The sequence below is a fragment of the Haplochromis burtoni genome, unplaced genomic scaffold, assembly GCF_018398535.1.
Source record: "Haplochromis burtoni strain Fernald_Lab_line unplaced genomic scaffold, NCSU_Asbu1 Contig_52, whole genome shotgun sequence".
NCBI classification, from domain to species: domain Eukaryota; kingdom Metazoa; phylum Chordata; class Actinopteri; order Cichliformes; family Cichlidae; genus Haplochromis; species Haplochromis burtoni.
Window position 1 is genome coordinate 48301 of NW_024582413.1, and position 15743 is coordinate 64043.

The 15743-nt window shown below is 42.8% G+C and overlaps 1 protein-coding gene across 6 annotated transcripts in view; it reads left to right on the plus strand.

Annotated features, from left to right (window-relative positions):
* cacnb1 (calcium channel, voltage-dependent, beta 1 subunit) overlaps nucleotides 1-15743 on the plus strand; it is a 42367-nt gene that overhangs the window by 8268 nt on the left and 18356 nt on the right. Inside the window, exon 1 of one of the 6 annotated variants that reach the window (XM_014333461.2) lies at nucleotides 753-4057. The exons of the other annotated variants lie outside the window; for them this stretch is intronic. Coding sequence (XP_014188947.1) covers nucleotides 4022-4057 — 36 coding nt within the window. The 5' untranslated portion in view covers nucleotides 753-4021. Of the gene's footprint in view, nucleotides 1-752; nucleotides 4058-15743 lie in introns of those variants that run through there. 6 annotated transcript variants of the gene reach the window in all.

Sequence of the window (15743 nt, forward strand, 5' to 3'; positions counted from 1 at the left end):
TAAATATGCTCCCATGCCTTACACTACTGCACATCAGATCCACTCATCAGAGTTGTCAGGGTTGATGTTGAGCTGCCAAAATGTTGCGCATAATGTAAAAAGTGATTTAGCAACTCAACTGTTAAGTGTATGGAGTGTTTCCACACATGCACACAATTTTTTAAACTATGTTAAGATATTTTTTAAAGGTGTTTATTCCAGAAAAAGAAGCATAAAGAGGCGTTATATAGGTTTTTCATACATATAGCCCTTATTAGCCGAACAACTGAAAGCAGAGCCCTGTATAGGCTTTACATTCTCACACACACCTACGCAAGTGCACACGCGTTCTTTCACACACACACACACACACACACACACACACACACACACACACACACACACACACACACACACACACACACGAGTAGACGAGAGCCACAATCAACCAACAGTGGAGCGGCTGGTACACTCGCCTGGTTTCCACGGCAACCGGGCTACTGAATCTCTCCTTGTGTGCAGGCACAGTGGGATGGAGAGACGAAGGAGAGCATGTTTAGATGGGGTTGTGTTTGCTCGTGTGTGTGTGTTTGTGCGTGTGTGTGTGTGTGTGTGTGTGGGTGCAGCCTATGTGTTTGTGCAGTGTCAAGTTCAACAAAAACACACTCTGTCTTCAGGTGTGTGAATACAGGCAGGGACTGTCTGCTGCTGCGGCTGCTGTTGTGTGAAGTTGGGATTATTGTATTTGCTCCAGTAGTATTTGGTGATGATGTCAGTAAACAAAATATTTTTTACTTGCATATTTATGTTCACCTTTTTGGATCAATCATGTCATGATCTCAAGCCAAAACACCCTCATCAGGGACTTCTAACACCCCCACCATGGACTGCTATCCCTGCTGGAAAGAGGCTCTGCAGCACTTGGTGCAGGACCACCAGGTTATGCACTTGCGTTTTTCCCGAGGTCATCGGAAGTGCTGAAATCTAATTTGATACCATGTTTCTATATGTTAATTTCACCGGTTGCTTTAAGCATTGCATTTTATATGGTAATTTTGGATTCTATATATTTTTATATATTTAGCATAGGTGTTTATACTTTCACCCTGTGTTGAACCAACTGCAGTGAAATTTTGTTCCTTGTATGCTTGCTGTGAATGACAACGAGTCTGTCTGTCAAATTAACAACCCAAAAAACAGACACAGCCATCACTGCTTCGTGATGCAACATCAGTTTAGAAAGGCTGTTATAATAAAAACATGACTTCTAATAAGGACACAACAAGATCCTTCGGATAATGTGAAATCCAGCCTGAACTTCCTATTCCTCTCTAACCCTAAACGTCTACATGAAGCATCTCTTACAGAGAAGGAACCCAATTGTATTTTCTGGATTTAATCACCAGTGATGTCCAGTAGTTTAGTTTTTAAGCCGATGCTGATACGACTTCACGTTTAAAAAGAAAACAAACTGAAAGAAAAAAAATCTGCGAAATGAGGATGACTATATTAAAAAAGAAGACTGCTATTTCCCTCTGCAGGAGTTAATATTTAGCAGTCTAGCCCTGTTGGGGGGCCTCCCCACCTCTCCACATGCTTAAGTGTAAACCATAAAGTGTAATTTACAGTACAGGGTTCAATCCCTGAAGTATTGGACAATGTTGTTGTTTGCATTTATACTTGTGTGCTGGTATGTCTACATTGTCTGCCCACAAGTAAAACACAGGTGTTCATAGTGGACTTGAAATCCAATAATCTTGAACAACAATTACTACAGGACAGAAAATGCCAGAAACCATTCTGAGCTGTCGGAGCTAGAAAAATTAATAAAACAACATATCTTTTGTACACTGTCAGAATACTAACTATTGCATTACTGTAGTGAGCATGCGATTAGTGCTTTTACTGAAATATTATCCTTGAGCTTGTCTGCCTACAAATCACAGTAGAGAGCAGCAGCAAACCGATGCACAGAACAGAGTGGGGATAAAACACAAAAGGTCCTTTTGTTATACCAGACATAGCATGAAAGTTGGAGTTGAGGTGGAGGTAGGTTGCAGATGCAAGACAGCAAATCTTTATCAGAATAGCTATGAAAAAACAGAATCAAGCTGTTGCAATGACCCAGTCAAAGTCTGGACCTCCACCTGATTGAAATGATGTGGAGAGCTGTGCATACACGAATCCCTGCTAACCTCAAGCAACGTTGTAAAGGAGAGTGGGCCAGAATCCCCCCGTTTTCACAGTAGTCCCTGCAGTCGAATCAAAATTTTCTTTTTAACATGATTGTATATGATCTTCCAGTTTGCAGGTCCTTGATAACCAAATTTATATTGCAAGATGTGAGCTTTATCTTGATGGAATAGCGTTGTGAGTTCACTATTAAATGTGCAGGATCCCATCATTTACACTCCACAGAAGCATACTCTGTGTGATTAATGTGATAGATAACTAACTGATAACTGCTGTTGAATAAATTAACATTGTGATATGAGAACTTCCACCTGAATAAGACTCACCTCAGTGCAAAGTTCATTGCATTGCAGCAAAGATATGACATATTTTAGTAGGTTGAGTGCTAAATTTGCATTACAAGACCTGCAATATTGTTTCAGTTAGTTAGTTAGAGTTTTGCAATATTTGAAATATGTTTCACTCATCAAAAAAAGCCATATAGGAAAATTTATCCACAATTTGAATGTCTTAAAAACTATTTGAATCATTTAAAAAGTAGAATAAGTCAAACTTGCATGTGGTTTTGCTTTAAACACAGATTCATTTCTGACATCAGAATACCAAGACCCATTAATCTTCCCATAGACAAATCCTGGCTTGGTTGCCATATATGAAGACTTTGAGTGTTTAGATCCCGGAGAGATGCAAGCCGTCCTCCTGTCAGATCTGACATATGAATCCCAGCAGAGAGCCCCAGTTGCTGCTGTGTTTGGCTGCTCGAGGAGCCAGCTGGTATATGTGTTAGCAGCTCTCTGTTTTTTCACCGTCCCTCAGCTGACTCTGTTGTCACCGGTTACAAACACAAGTCAGGAAGGGGTGGTGGGGCCTATAGCCATGAAGAAGCCCCTGTCATTGTGTCAAAGGTTGCCCTCTGGTGGACACAGTAGACTTTTCTACCCGCTGCCTCCACAACACCTCCACCTACAAGTATCTGCTCTCCAACTGCCTCCTTTTAGCCTTTTAATAGTGTCCTATTTTGGATAATGTTTAAAATGTAGAAGGTCATGAGGTATGAGCGGTAACTATTCAACAGATACTTCAAAGGCTCGAGTCATCAAGCGCCAGTTGCTTCAAAGTGTCACAGCCCAGATCGCTGCTCTTCATGTCCTCCATTCCCTGATGCTGCACTGACTACCTCTCTTGTCTGTTTTACCTCTGCTCATATCCATATTATTCCTCATCTGATACCCCTGTTTCCAAGAGATAGACAAAGAAACAGAGAGAGCTAGAGAGAGATTGGGAAGAATGAGATCAGGACAGAGGCAAGGGGGACTGAAGCAAAAAAGAGAGAGGGGAGGGGGTTTCCCTGGGCACTGCCCCAGTCTTCTCCCGCGTCAGCTGGGGCACTGAATGGCTGACGACTGCATACCAAGCCTCCTTCTGGGTCTCAGTGCGTTCACGTCCCTGTTTCTGCCCAGCCAGGGCTAAATATATTTCCCCAGTTTGCAAATGTAGCACAAGTCCTGCAACCTGACCCCCAGCCAGTTCCAGCTCCCTTCCTCTACACAAGGTTCACGTTCCTCTGGGTTGTGGAGGTGGGGGGTGGATATGTGTGTGTGAGGGTGTGTGTGTGTGCGAAAGGGTTGGAGGTTAAGAGAGCGCTCACTTAGTTTCGGGCGCACGACACTCTTTTCTGGCTTTCTCTCCTGTCACACACACACATACACTCACAAATACACACATACACTCATGCACTTGTTAAGCTAGACACTCACACTAGGTCCCACGATATACACGTTACTCTGTCGGCGGACTCTGGCGTTGCCCCCTTGGTTTGCCGTGGTGTGGCGAGTGTGGCAAACGAGGTATGGAGAGGACTGAGAGGATTCAAAGGCCTGTGTTGGTAAGAAGGATCTGGATTAATCTACAAGCTGTGCACTTTCTGCTGTGCCTGACTCAAAGTATGTAATGCAAGTGTGTATCAGTTTCCTTTCTGAATGAACTAACTTTTGAAAATTCAGCAGAGGCTCTGAGATATGACTGGAGAATATAACTTTGTGTACCGTCCTGATAGCGTTATACCCCCTGCTCTGCGGCTTTCTTTGCTCCCCCTTGACTATACGACTGTGCGATTCCATTTTGGGCCGGGCCACAGCTGCTGGAAAGGCGCTGTGTTTTTAATTAGACTTCCAGTCCTCACCGTTGCGTTTGCAGCTATGTGGACTGCCTCTCAGACCAGGACTGTGGCCATTTCAGGGGGGTTTCTTTTACTGCTGTCCCTCAATCTCTGGCCTCGGTTGAATTGTTGATCACTGGCGTTGGAACTGCAGAATATTTTAAGAGAACTACGACTTGATATCGTCCTTGTTGCGCGGGTTTCCATTATGTTTGTAGTTGGTTTGGGGCAATAATTGAGTTAAACTTCAGTTGAATATTTTTGTAATGATTTGCAGCTAAAAAATGTTTCCTCTTTTTATTAATCAATTTATATCAAACATTTGATCATCTACTGTCAGTAAATAACAATATGGGAATGAAAATACATGTTGAAATGTTTCAATTTTCTAGAAAGAAATCCTGAGATTTGTCATTTTATCTGATCTCAGGTGTGATTGTATTAACCCTTTTTTATTAGAAAGTAGAAAGAATAAATGGCACCACTGTGACGTTTCTGTAAATTGAGTATTGACAGATGGACAAATGAAACTTATATATTGTGTTGTTGTTTTGTAAAATTGTTTTGTCTAAATTGAATGAGCAGTTTTGTACATAGGGACGCACATGCGATACACAAGTCATCACTTTGATTCATTTATGTGCAAGTGAGCACTAAGGACTGAGGCTCAGGAGTTTCCAAATTTGATCTTGGTTTAGCCTGTTTATGTTGCATTGCTAACATATTTAATTAACTTACACAATGTTTGTATTTTGTGTGTATTATAGCATGTATATGTCTCATTAAAATCTGCTAATGAAACTATGATATTTTGCATAAGAATTAGCTTTAAATTGTAGCACATTTGTATGTAGCACATTTAAACACAACAGACATTGTCCAAAGCACTGCACAGCAAGTAAAATTATCGAAACAATACAAATCTTTTAAGAACAATGAAAAGAGTCATAATGATGGTAATTCATGTATTCAGCTGTACAAGCTTCAGAAATTAAAAACTATTAGAAGCTACTGATCAAGAAGACCTAAGTGAGCAACATGAGACACAGACATTGTAAAAGATCTCATAAATAACCAGGAGCAAGCTCATGCAAGCCAAGCACTTATATGTGAGCAACAGTATTTAATTAATTAATCCTGTACTTCACGGGAAGCCAGGGAAACGATTTAAGAATTAACTGTGATCACGCTTCTGTGTCCTTATCAGGAGGCTAGCAGCAACATTTGGAACCAGCTGTTTTTGCTCCGTCCGACCTATAATTTGTTGCAATAATCCAGTCCAGATATAATTAAAGCATGAATAACTTTCTCTAGGTCACTGATAGAAAGAATTTTTATAGCTTTAGTTTTAGGTCCTGATTGAAAAAAGCCAGCTTTAATAAGTGATATGTAAACATATTACCAACAAATTTCTTTACAAGTGAATTTTTGCACTGCACAGTAATGTCTTTAGAATGATTTAGTTTTTCCATCTTACTTACATTTACACAGTTGGTTCATTATGTACACTATATACATTTGGTCCCAGTCTAATGTATACAGGCAAATATAATAATCTTTATACTTTAAAATAATTAGATTTTTAGATTTCTAGGGAGTTTAAATGCCGTTAATAATGATCACGGTTTTGTTTCTATGATAAAATAAGTGAAAGTATAACAGAAAATCTAATTTTTGTCTTCTCCCTTATTCTCGAGGATCATCACAGCAGATGTCCTGAGATTGATCTTTTGCTTGTGTTGCTTGTGTTGTAAACCTTTTCTCTATTGGTGTCAGAATTTGGCAGCCTGTGCTTTCTTGATTTATATGTCTCAAAAGCAATGAAGAAAGATTTTCAATAATGATAAACTCCAAACTCCAATGGGTTTTGTCCATCAAACAGTTCAGTATTAGAACACTTGCTTTTACACTCCAACGTTTGCTTGTTTGTGGGGATTTCTGATGAGTTCACTCCATGACTCATCTTTCTGGTAATCTCCATTCTCCGTCCATCTGGTTGCCATGACACTGCTGTGACAGAGAAGGGGCCATGGCCATTTACAGCCACTGGCCATTAGCTTCAGCCAGGAAATCTTTGGTCTGTGAATAGTAGGTTTGTGAGACATATATTTTGCTACTTCACCATTTCTTCCCTCCTACCTCTCTTACTGAGTTAACCCTGGATGTGGTATGAATACACAGTCGGTGAAGCTGAGGCTGAGACTGTTGATACATTCTGGTTGGCTCTCAGACTTACTTGTATCGTTGTGTTCTTCTTCTCTTAACTCTTTGATGACTGTGGCCCCGAGGAGACACTGAGATAAAGCGGATAGGAAAAGAATATTAAATCTTGTGGTTTTTAATATTTACACATCTTCTGATGTGACAATTGTGAATGCATTTTTATCTGAATAATTACCAGGGCAGAGGATCACAGTATGTGTGAGCTTTCTGAGGGTAATTATTTCTTTCTAACCCATTGTGAAGTCTGACAACACCTGTGGTGTTCCTGTTGTTTGTGATACTCACAAATTAACATGTTTGACCTCTGCACTGTTGCCTTGCATAACAGAAAAACACTGCTGATGATCTGCTGTGTTTTTCTAAAGATGTTAGGAACAAACATGGGGACAAATACAACATCAATGCCAAACGAAGAATTTCATTTTGTAAGCTGAGGCTTAATGCATGCTACTAAAATATATCTGCTACTACTACTACTACTTTATTTCCAAATTATAAGTAACTGCAAAAATCAGCCAATCAACTGATCTCAGTGCAAAACCACATCAGATGATTAGTCAGGTAATACCCATCTATGCATCCAGTTAGCAAACATCACATACGGTATGCTAGTTAAAGGGGACCTCTCTTTTTTTCCTTTAATGTCCCTGCGTACAATTTATAAAAACCCCATAATAGATTGATGTGTACTAAACTGTTCCCATGAGGGAAATGATTCAAATGCAACATATGGAACTACATTTGTAGTTCTCTATGATGTCATCTCCGACACACAGCCCTGGCTGTAAGCACAGAAGCCCCACTCACCTGCTGTTCGAACATTTTGGAGGGTGGGAGCTAAAAAGGTTATTTTTAAGCTGCTTTAATAGTGTCTATTAAATAAATATAAAGTTGGAAATGAGCACAAGAGGTCTCCTTTTATGTGATTTAGCCTGGAATAGCTGCATGCCACTTTGTAACCCAACTCCTCCTTTTGATGCTGGGCCAAACTCAATCAGGAACTTCAGGTTTGTCGCTGCTGGTCTCTCCGTCAGTGCTTGCCTGTGAAAGGGCGAGGAGATTTCCGAGCAGAGCTGACACCAACAAATATAAATTACTTCAGATGGAAAAAACAGCTCTTTTTTTTTTCTTTTTTTTTTTACCGTAGTATTAACTGATTTCCTTACTGCAGGGTGACTCTTTTCAACCCTCATTATTCAAAGCACTTGCTTTTACCATCCCGCCGTCGCTCCTTATTCTATTACCCCCCTACGTTCTGTTGCACTCCCTCTTTACCTCCCCCCCCTCCATTTATTCAATATCAATGCTAAGGAGGTGTAAAGTCATCATGATGGCAGCCACTGTGCAGAAAATGGAAGGAAAACAGTTCATGTTCGGGACCATTACTGAACTTTACCTCCCTTTCTTTTCTTTTTTCCCCACTATCTGCTCCTTCTGTGAACAAAGGTTTTTGGAATTTCATCCATTAGATGTGGGAAACTGTAGCATTTAAAAACATTGATATTATATCTGCTACATCCCTTAAAAAGCTTACCCAAAGCCCATAATGTTTTGTTATTGTTATTGACATGTTATACTAAGGCCTATTGACTAGACTGCGGTCTCCCAGTGTGAGAAAATACCACATTGATCACCTGTTGAAATGCTTTTATACAATTTCCCTGCCTCTTATTTCACATCAGGGCAATTCATTTACTATTGATTCCCATATCTTCTTTCTGTATCTCCTTTGCAATACAGCGCTCTGTGGCTGCCACTAATAAGCTGCAGCCATGGTTACTATGACACTGCTGGGGTCTCTACTAGGGCCCGGCCAATAGGAAAGCAGCTCTGCCATCAGGTGGCCTGTAGCTATTTTGAACAGGAGCTGTATGTGAAGTGAAGCAAGCAGCTAAATTAGAGACACAACTCATTGACTTCAGAGAGGGAGACGAGGAGGAGGAGGGGAGGGAGGGAGGGGACTGTGGAGGTGGAGGAAATTAGTTCATTTGTTTGCTCAGTCTGTCCACACATTTTGATGGAATTGATGGGAGAAAGGTGTAGAAAGGTTATCAAGTGGTTTCTATTTTTTCTTCTCCTCGTTTCCACTTTTTTTGGGATAAAATATTGACTTTTGTGTCCTTCACATTTATTCCTGGCTGTGTGTGACATGAATCAAGTTATTCAAGCACAACTTCATAGTGATCTCTTGTCCCTCCCACTCCCTCTATATTTTGCTGCATCACCGACCTGTTGTACTGAGCGTGTTATTCACAGGTAGTTTCCAACGTCATTTCAGCTCTTATTCTCTAAAAACATCCCCCTGGGTTCCCTTCCAGTGTCTGTTAACCTTCTCTTAGGCAGGGCTTCACATTGGGATGCACCTCTATGGTGTAGAAAATGACTCAGAGTCACTAAGTACAGGCGGCTATCCTCATTAGATGCGGCGTACCACTCACAGGATCATCCTTCCTACTTGAGTGGGATGTGGGCGCACCGCTTTGAGTGTTCGAGTAAATGAAACAGGAAGTGTGGATGGCTTGTAAATGCCCGAGGACACTAGGAGTCACTGGCCATTGCCTTGGAAACAGGGAGGAACTACATTTAGTGTGCTGTTGCCAAGTCACAGAGGGCCTCGGTATGACAGGTGGCAGAGCTAGAATCAACATTAGTATGTGTGGTTTCATTTCAGATCATACAGAGACACGTGAATGCCAATCAAAGGCATAGAGGAGCATTAACTATGCGTAAATGGACGTGCAAACATTCAACCACCACATGATGCTTCACATATGAGCAGCTTCTTTCTCTGAGTAGATATGCTACAATGAGTTGTTTATTCCTGTTGAACAGACAAATTAAAGGTTTAGGAGCATACAGTTTGTGTTTCTGAGAGCAGTAGTCTTGGCTCCACTGGTGCTGCTATGTTAACTTTTCTTTTTAACCTGTAATAGAAGGTTTTTTTGCTCTAACTTGTCATTATAAAGTAAATGTTGATTGCACATTGCAGTGACTGCAGAACTGTACAACAATAACCCCGCCTGCATTTTGATTGGCTCCCGTAACTCTCGCTTTTACCATGCAAATTCAGTAAACCACCAGGGATGATATTTTCCAGGAAAATGTAGTCTAAATTTACTGCACAAAGAAAGTGTTTGCATTTTGTACCAGAGGTGGTTATGTCATGTTTCTCTGCTCATTTCTAATATGAAATCAAACATCTACCTTCGTCTTCTTTTCATTTTCTAAAAAACATAACATGAAACCAAACCTGCCTGCTTTCTTGTGATAAGATAATCTGCTTTGATATTTTCCTCATTCAATCTTTAATGTAATCCCTTTTAAAAACACTCACTGGCCCCTTTATTGGGTGCATGTGTTCAACTACTTATCAAGTAGTTCAAACTGAGCATCAGAGTAGGGAAGAAAGGTGATTTAAGTGACTTTAAATGTGGTGTGGTTGTTGGTGTTGTTGGTGCCTGGGTAATTCAGAAACTGCTCATCCACTGGGATTTTCCCATAAACCGTCTCTTTGGTCACTTTGGTCCTGTGCTGGATATTTTAAAGTGCTTTATAAATAAAATTGGATTGGATTGGAATTGGATCTCTGGAGTTTACAAAAGATGGTTCAAAAAAGAGAAACTATCTTTGATATCTGCCTTGTTACCTGCAGAACTTCACTGTAACCTCTCTATACAACAAAGTTACACAGAACACCGTCTCTGAATGCACAACATATCAAAACTTGAAGCAGATGGGCAACCTTAGCAGAGGACTGCGCTGCAAGCCACTCCTGTCAGCTAAGAACAAAATTGGACAACAGAAGATTGGAGAAGCATTGTCTGGTCTGATGAGTGCTGAATTCTGTTATTGCGTTTGGAATGTAGGGTAAGAATTTGATGTAAACCCAATGAGCGTTTGGATCCATCCTGCCTTGTGTCAGTTGAACGGGCTGTTTTTAAATGTGTAATGTAATTTTCTTTGCACAAAAAGGGGCCAACCCTTATGACCAACTGAGCATCATATAATCTAAAATCTTATGGAATGTTTCTGGCACCTTGTTGAATCTATGCCATAAAGAATAAGGCAGTTGTAAAGGCTAAAGAGAGTCCAATCTGGTAATTACCAATTGTACCTAACAAATGTGTGTATGTGCCTAGTGACAAGAGCAAAATAATTGTGATTTATCATTGTGCAGTGCTGCTAAGATGGCAGTGTAACTGTATTAATATTAGCATTGGTGAGTCTGTAATTGGTGAGTCTCAGTTGCAGAGGCGGGCGAAGTCATCACACTTTCTACAGTCATTGCAAAATAAGAGGCCCCAAGCAAATATGTGAGTTTTAGACTCATTCATTAATGTTCTGTAGTTAATAAGAGGAATCAGATCTGTTAGGATGCCTGGGTCGTCGACCCAGGGCTTTTGAGTTTATATTATTTATACTGTCTAGTTTTTGGTTTCTTTGAGTTCTATCTAATGGCTTATGTCTCTGTCTTCTTTAGTTGCTCTGTCTCCCCTATCACCTGCATCCCCTTGTCTAGTTCGTGTCTATGTGTATCTTAAGTTCCTATATCCCCGTGTTCAGTCAGTGTTTGTGTCTGCCCTGTTCCCACGTCTCTGTTCCACTTTTGCATTAGTGACTGCCCGGAGTACTGTGTTATGTTTCCTGTGTTACTTAAGATGAAGTCCGTGATGTTGATGTGGTAATGTGTCGTGGTTTGGTATACCCGCCTATGTTCTGCGTTAGGCTCTTGACATTTGCACCCAGTAGTCGTTTCCCTCCTGCTATGACCAGCATTCAACCTAGTATATGCTCCATCTCTGTGGATTATAAGCCCTGTGTTTACCCTTAGGTGAGTCTGTGTCAAAGCGTATCTACCGATTTATTTTTGACTGGTGTGTATTTTGTACACAATCCGCGTGCGGTGTTGATTGTATATTACTCTTGACCTTTTTCCCCAGTTATGTCTAATGTCTCTGAGTTCAGCATGTAAAACCTGTTTTGGTCTTAAGTCTCTCGTCTCTTGAGGAGTCTCGCACCTTGGGGTCCTGATTTCCTAGCTCTGCAAAGACCGACACTAAAACAGAAACACACCACACCTAACAGAAGATCGCGACCATACTATGGACCCAGCAGACTTTGAACTTCAGGAGCGACGCCGAGCAGCCTTTGCCCAGCTGGAGGAGGAACTCCGCTGGAAGCCATGGCTCACCCCTGACGTCGGGCGCATTTTCCATGGCACTCGGCTGGCTCTCGGCGGTCCCCGGAGCTGTCAGAAGTCTCCACCTGTTGCTCCGCTGGCACTCAAGATGCGGCCGCTTCAGGTGGGAGTCCTCCGCGTGGCTTCAGGCGCTCACGCTCCGGCCTCAGCGTCACCATTCTGTGCACCGGAGGCTCAGTTGCTCACGCCGTCAGCTACCTCTGCCCACAGGAAACGGCGCTCACGTCGCCGTCATATGGACACGTCTGAGCAACCTCCGGTGGTGAGTCAAAAGGACTACACTTTCCAAACTCCACCTGAGCCGTTGAACAGTAAAGACTATGAACTTACTTCAGACACTTTCGGGATTTCTTTTCTCGACGAGGATTTGGATTGGGAGGCCAGTTTTGGTTTAAATCCTCCCGCGCTAGTTCGATCACAATAAGCATTCGTCTGAGATTTTTAGTTCGAGGTCTGCTCGTTGGAGTGGGAACAAGCTAAAACCCAAGTTTGCCGAGTCTGTTTTTTCTGAGACTGTGAACACTGTTGAACCTAAGACTGTACGGACTGTTAAACGTGGTGGAAAAGGGTCGTCACCTATTTTTGATGAATCAGTTTTCAGTGAGCCTGCTCCTTTGCCTTCCGGTGCTCCTTCGCCCAGGGCAACTGCGGTCCAGCCATCTCCTGCACCTGTATCAGTTCCTCGGGTGAGGGGGGCTAGGGCCCAGTTTGTCCCTGCTCCAGTTTCCAGGCCAGCTGAGGCTCCGCTAGTCTCTGCGCCCGTGCCTATTCCGCGGGTGGGAGCGGCTACTGCCCAGCTGGCCCCTGCACCGGTTTCTGTCCTCGCTGGAGGCTCGGGTGAGCCCGTCCAGCAGTTTTCCGTAGGCTCGGAAGACATAGCTCAGCTTAGTGCTCATCCACCATTACTGCCATCGTTACAACAGTCAATACAACTTAAACTTCTGTCCATAGCTCGAACATTAGCTCACCTATCTGCTCAGTCACCTGCTCAGTTTCCGCCTCAGTTGTTTGCTCAGTCACCTGTTGGAGGGTCCGAGGGGCCCGTTCGGCCACCTGTCTCCGCTGGAGGGTCCGAGGGGCCCGTTCGGCCACCTGTCTCCGCTGGAGGGTCCGAGGGGCCCGTTCAGCCACCTGTCTCCGCTGGAGGGTCCGAGGGGCCCGTTCGCCACCTGTCTCCGCTGGAGGGTCCGAGGAACCGCTTCAGCCACCTGTCTCCGCTGGAGGGTCCGAGGAACGCTTCAGCCACCTGTCTCCGCTGGAGGGTCCGAGGAACGCTTCAGCCACCTGTCTCCGCTGGAGGGTCCGAGGAATCGCTTCAGCCTGTCTCTTCCTGCTGGAGGGCCCGTGGAGCCCGTTCAGTCTCACGCCACCTCAGCTGGAGGGCCCGAGGAGCCCATCCAGCCGCCATTAGCCTCTGCCTCGGCTACGCCTGGTCCAGCTTCTGCCTCGGCTTCTGCTACACCTGGTCCGGCCTCCGAGGGTTCAGTTTTGTCTGCCCCTGAGGTCTCCAATCTGTCTGTTCCTGCACGGCCTGCACGGCCTGCTCGTCCTGTCCGGCCTGCTCGTCTTGCACGTTCTGTCCGGCCGATGACTGGACGTCGTTGCCGTCATGGACAGCCCTCGGAACTACGCCGCCGTCATGGACGGCCCCCTGAACTACTCCTCCGCCAGTGCCTCCCGCCCGGCCGGCCTCCTGATCTGCTCCGTCGCCACCGGGGCCTTCTGCCTGGCCGGCCTCCTGAACTGTTTTCTGGGCTCTTGGACTGTCAGCCTCCGGGCCGGCCCCCCTGAACTTTTTTGGGACTATTGTCTGGGCCTCTGCGCCTTTTGTGAGCTCTTTTGTTTATTTGCTTTTGGACTTTGCCTGGGCCTTGGTGCTGTTGTTTTGGACTTTGTTTCTGTGTTTTGTTCTGTTGCTTTCGGGCTCCAGTGTTTGCACTTTTTTTGTTTTTTTTTTTTTGTTTTGTTTCGGGCCCTCCATCCTGTTTCCCCCGCCGCCCACCCTGGTTGGGTTGTTTTTGTTTTTTTTGATGTTTTGGTTTGGGCTGTCTGGAAGCCAGCCCTTAAGGGGGGGGTACTGTTAGGATGCCTGGGTCGTCGACCCAGGGCTTTTGAGTTTATATTATTTATACTGTCTAGTTTTTGGTTTCTTTGAGTTCTATCTAATGGCTTATGTCTCTGTCTTCTTTAGTTGCTCTGTCTCCCCTATCACCTGCATCCCCTTGTCTAGTTCGTGTCTATGTGTATCTTAAGTTCCTATATCCCCGTGTTCAGTCAGTGTTTGTGTCTGCCCTGTTCCCACGTCTCTGTTCCCTTTTGTTATAGTGCCTGCCCGTGAGTCTGTGTTATGTTTCCTGTTTTACTTTGAAAGTCCATGTCTGATGTTAATGTGTCTGGTTTTGCTTCCCCCTTGTCTCGTTAGGCCTGATTTGCCCCAGCTGTGTTTCCCTCCTGTTACCCATTCCCTGATTGCTCCCTCTGTGTATTTAAGCCCTGTGTTTCTTGGTGTCTGTGTCGCGATCTACCGTTTATTTTGCTGTGTGTTTTGTCAATCTGCTGGTGTTAGTTTATTTTTGACCTTTTTCCCCAGTTATGTATGTCTGAGTTCAGCATTAAAGCTGTTTTGGTTTAAGTTCTGTCTCTGGAGTCTGCACCTTGGGTCCTTTTCCTGTCTGCACACAGCCACACCTAACAAGATCATTTGCACTGTCTAATTTTAACTTGATTTATGTTCATTTATATTAGAGTGTCCTTGGGTGTTTTTAAAGGCACCTATAAATAAATTGTATTATTATTATGATCATAAAACTTACATACTGACAATTCACTGATTGGTATCAGAAATCGTATGTATGAGCCTTTGAAATACTGAATGCAAAAGGTTTACTTTAATTGAACTAATTACAGCTTAATTATTTTAGGGAAATGTTTTGGGGTTTTTTACTAGACATTAAAAATTAAAAAATAATGTAACGTCCCACCTGCTGTACTCCAAAGAACTACTAGGTGTGCTGCATCTATTAGACCCACTGGAGAAACACTGGAACAGTTATTACAAAAGTGTGGGAAAAGCCTGCAGGTGAAGTCCTGCAGTATAGGAAAGGAAAAATCTATATTTATTATTAGGATATATATTTTTATATCTATAGTTATATTTTAAAAGAAACAGAAGTGATTGATTACATGAAAATAATTCTTTCTTATTTAAACAATACATAGTCCTGATTCGTCTTGTGTCAGTTTTGGAAAAGAAGTAACAGGATGGAACAGATGTAACAGTGGCTATCAGGAGCCTGAAGTAAAGCTGTTAATGGGTCTATTTCCATTAACAGTTTTTCATAATCACTGAGAATACAAACTTAGGCCTATGTGATGGTTGGATTAAACTAGATAGTTGAATAAAATCACACAGTTGCTTCTAATGTTTTCTTACCATTAACTCCACAAAGCAGCTAAGTGCTTCATGTAAAGGTATGACGGTTTTACTTTTTTCTTCTTTGCAAAAGTAGGACAAATCACATGTCCTGTGTTGTTGTTGGTTGCTAAGCTTTAAGGAAAACAGAAAGCAACAGCAGCGCCAACAGTAAGATTTGACCAGTAATGCACTGAGTGTAGTTACACAGTGAAAAGCACTGCTAGCATACTCACGTTCTCCAATCTGTGGATTTATAAAAAAAAAAATTTGTTGACATACTTTAACTCTAATATTGGCATCAATACTGAAAGAAATTCCTAACAATAGCCGGCCACAGTCCAAAGATATCTGTTATACTCACTGTTTGTCTGAGTACACATGTGCAGGGAATTTTTCATCATCATTGCATATGCTGTATGTCATCTTTGTTCATTCTCACCTCTATTTTAAAAACCCACACCTAGTGACTCATTTTTTCTGCCTGGAACATTCATTTGTCCACATTTTTGTCAGTACCTCCCACAAAGCATCAGGCAGCCTGTCAGCTCAAAAACGAAAACAGCAACAAGAGAACA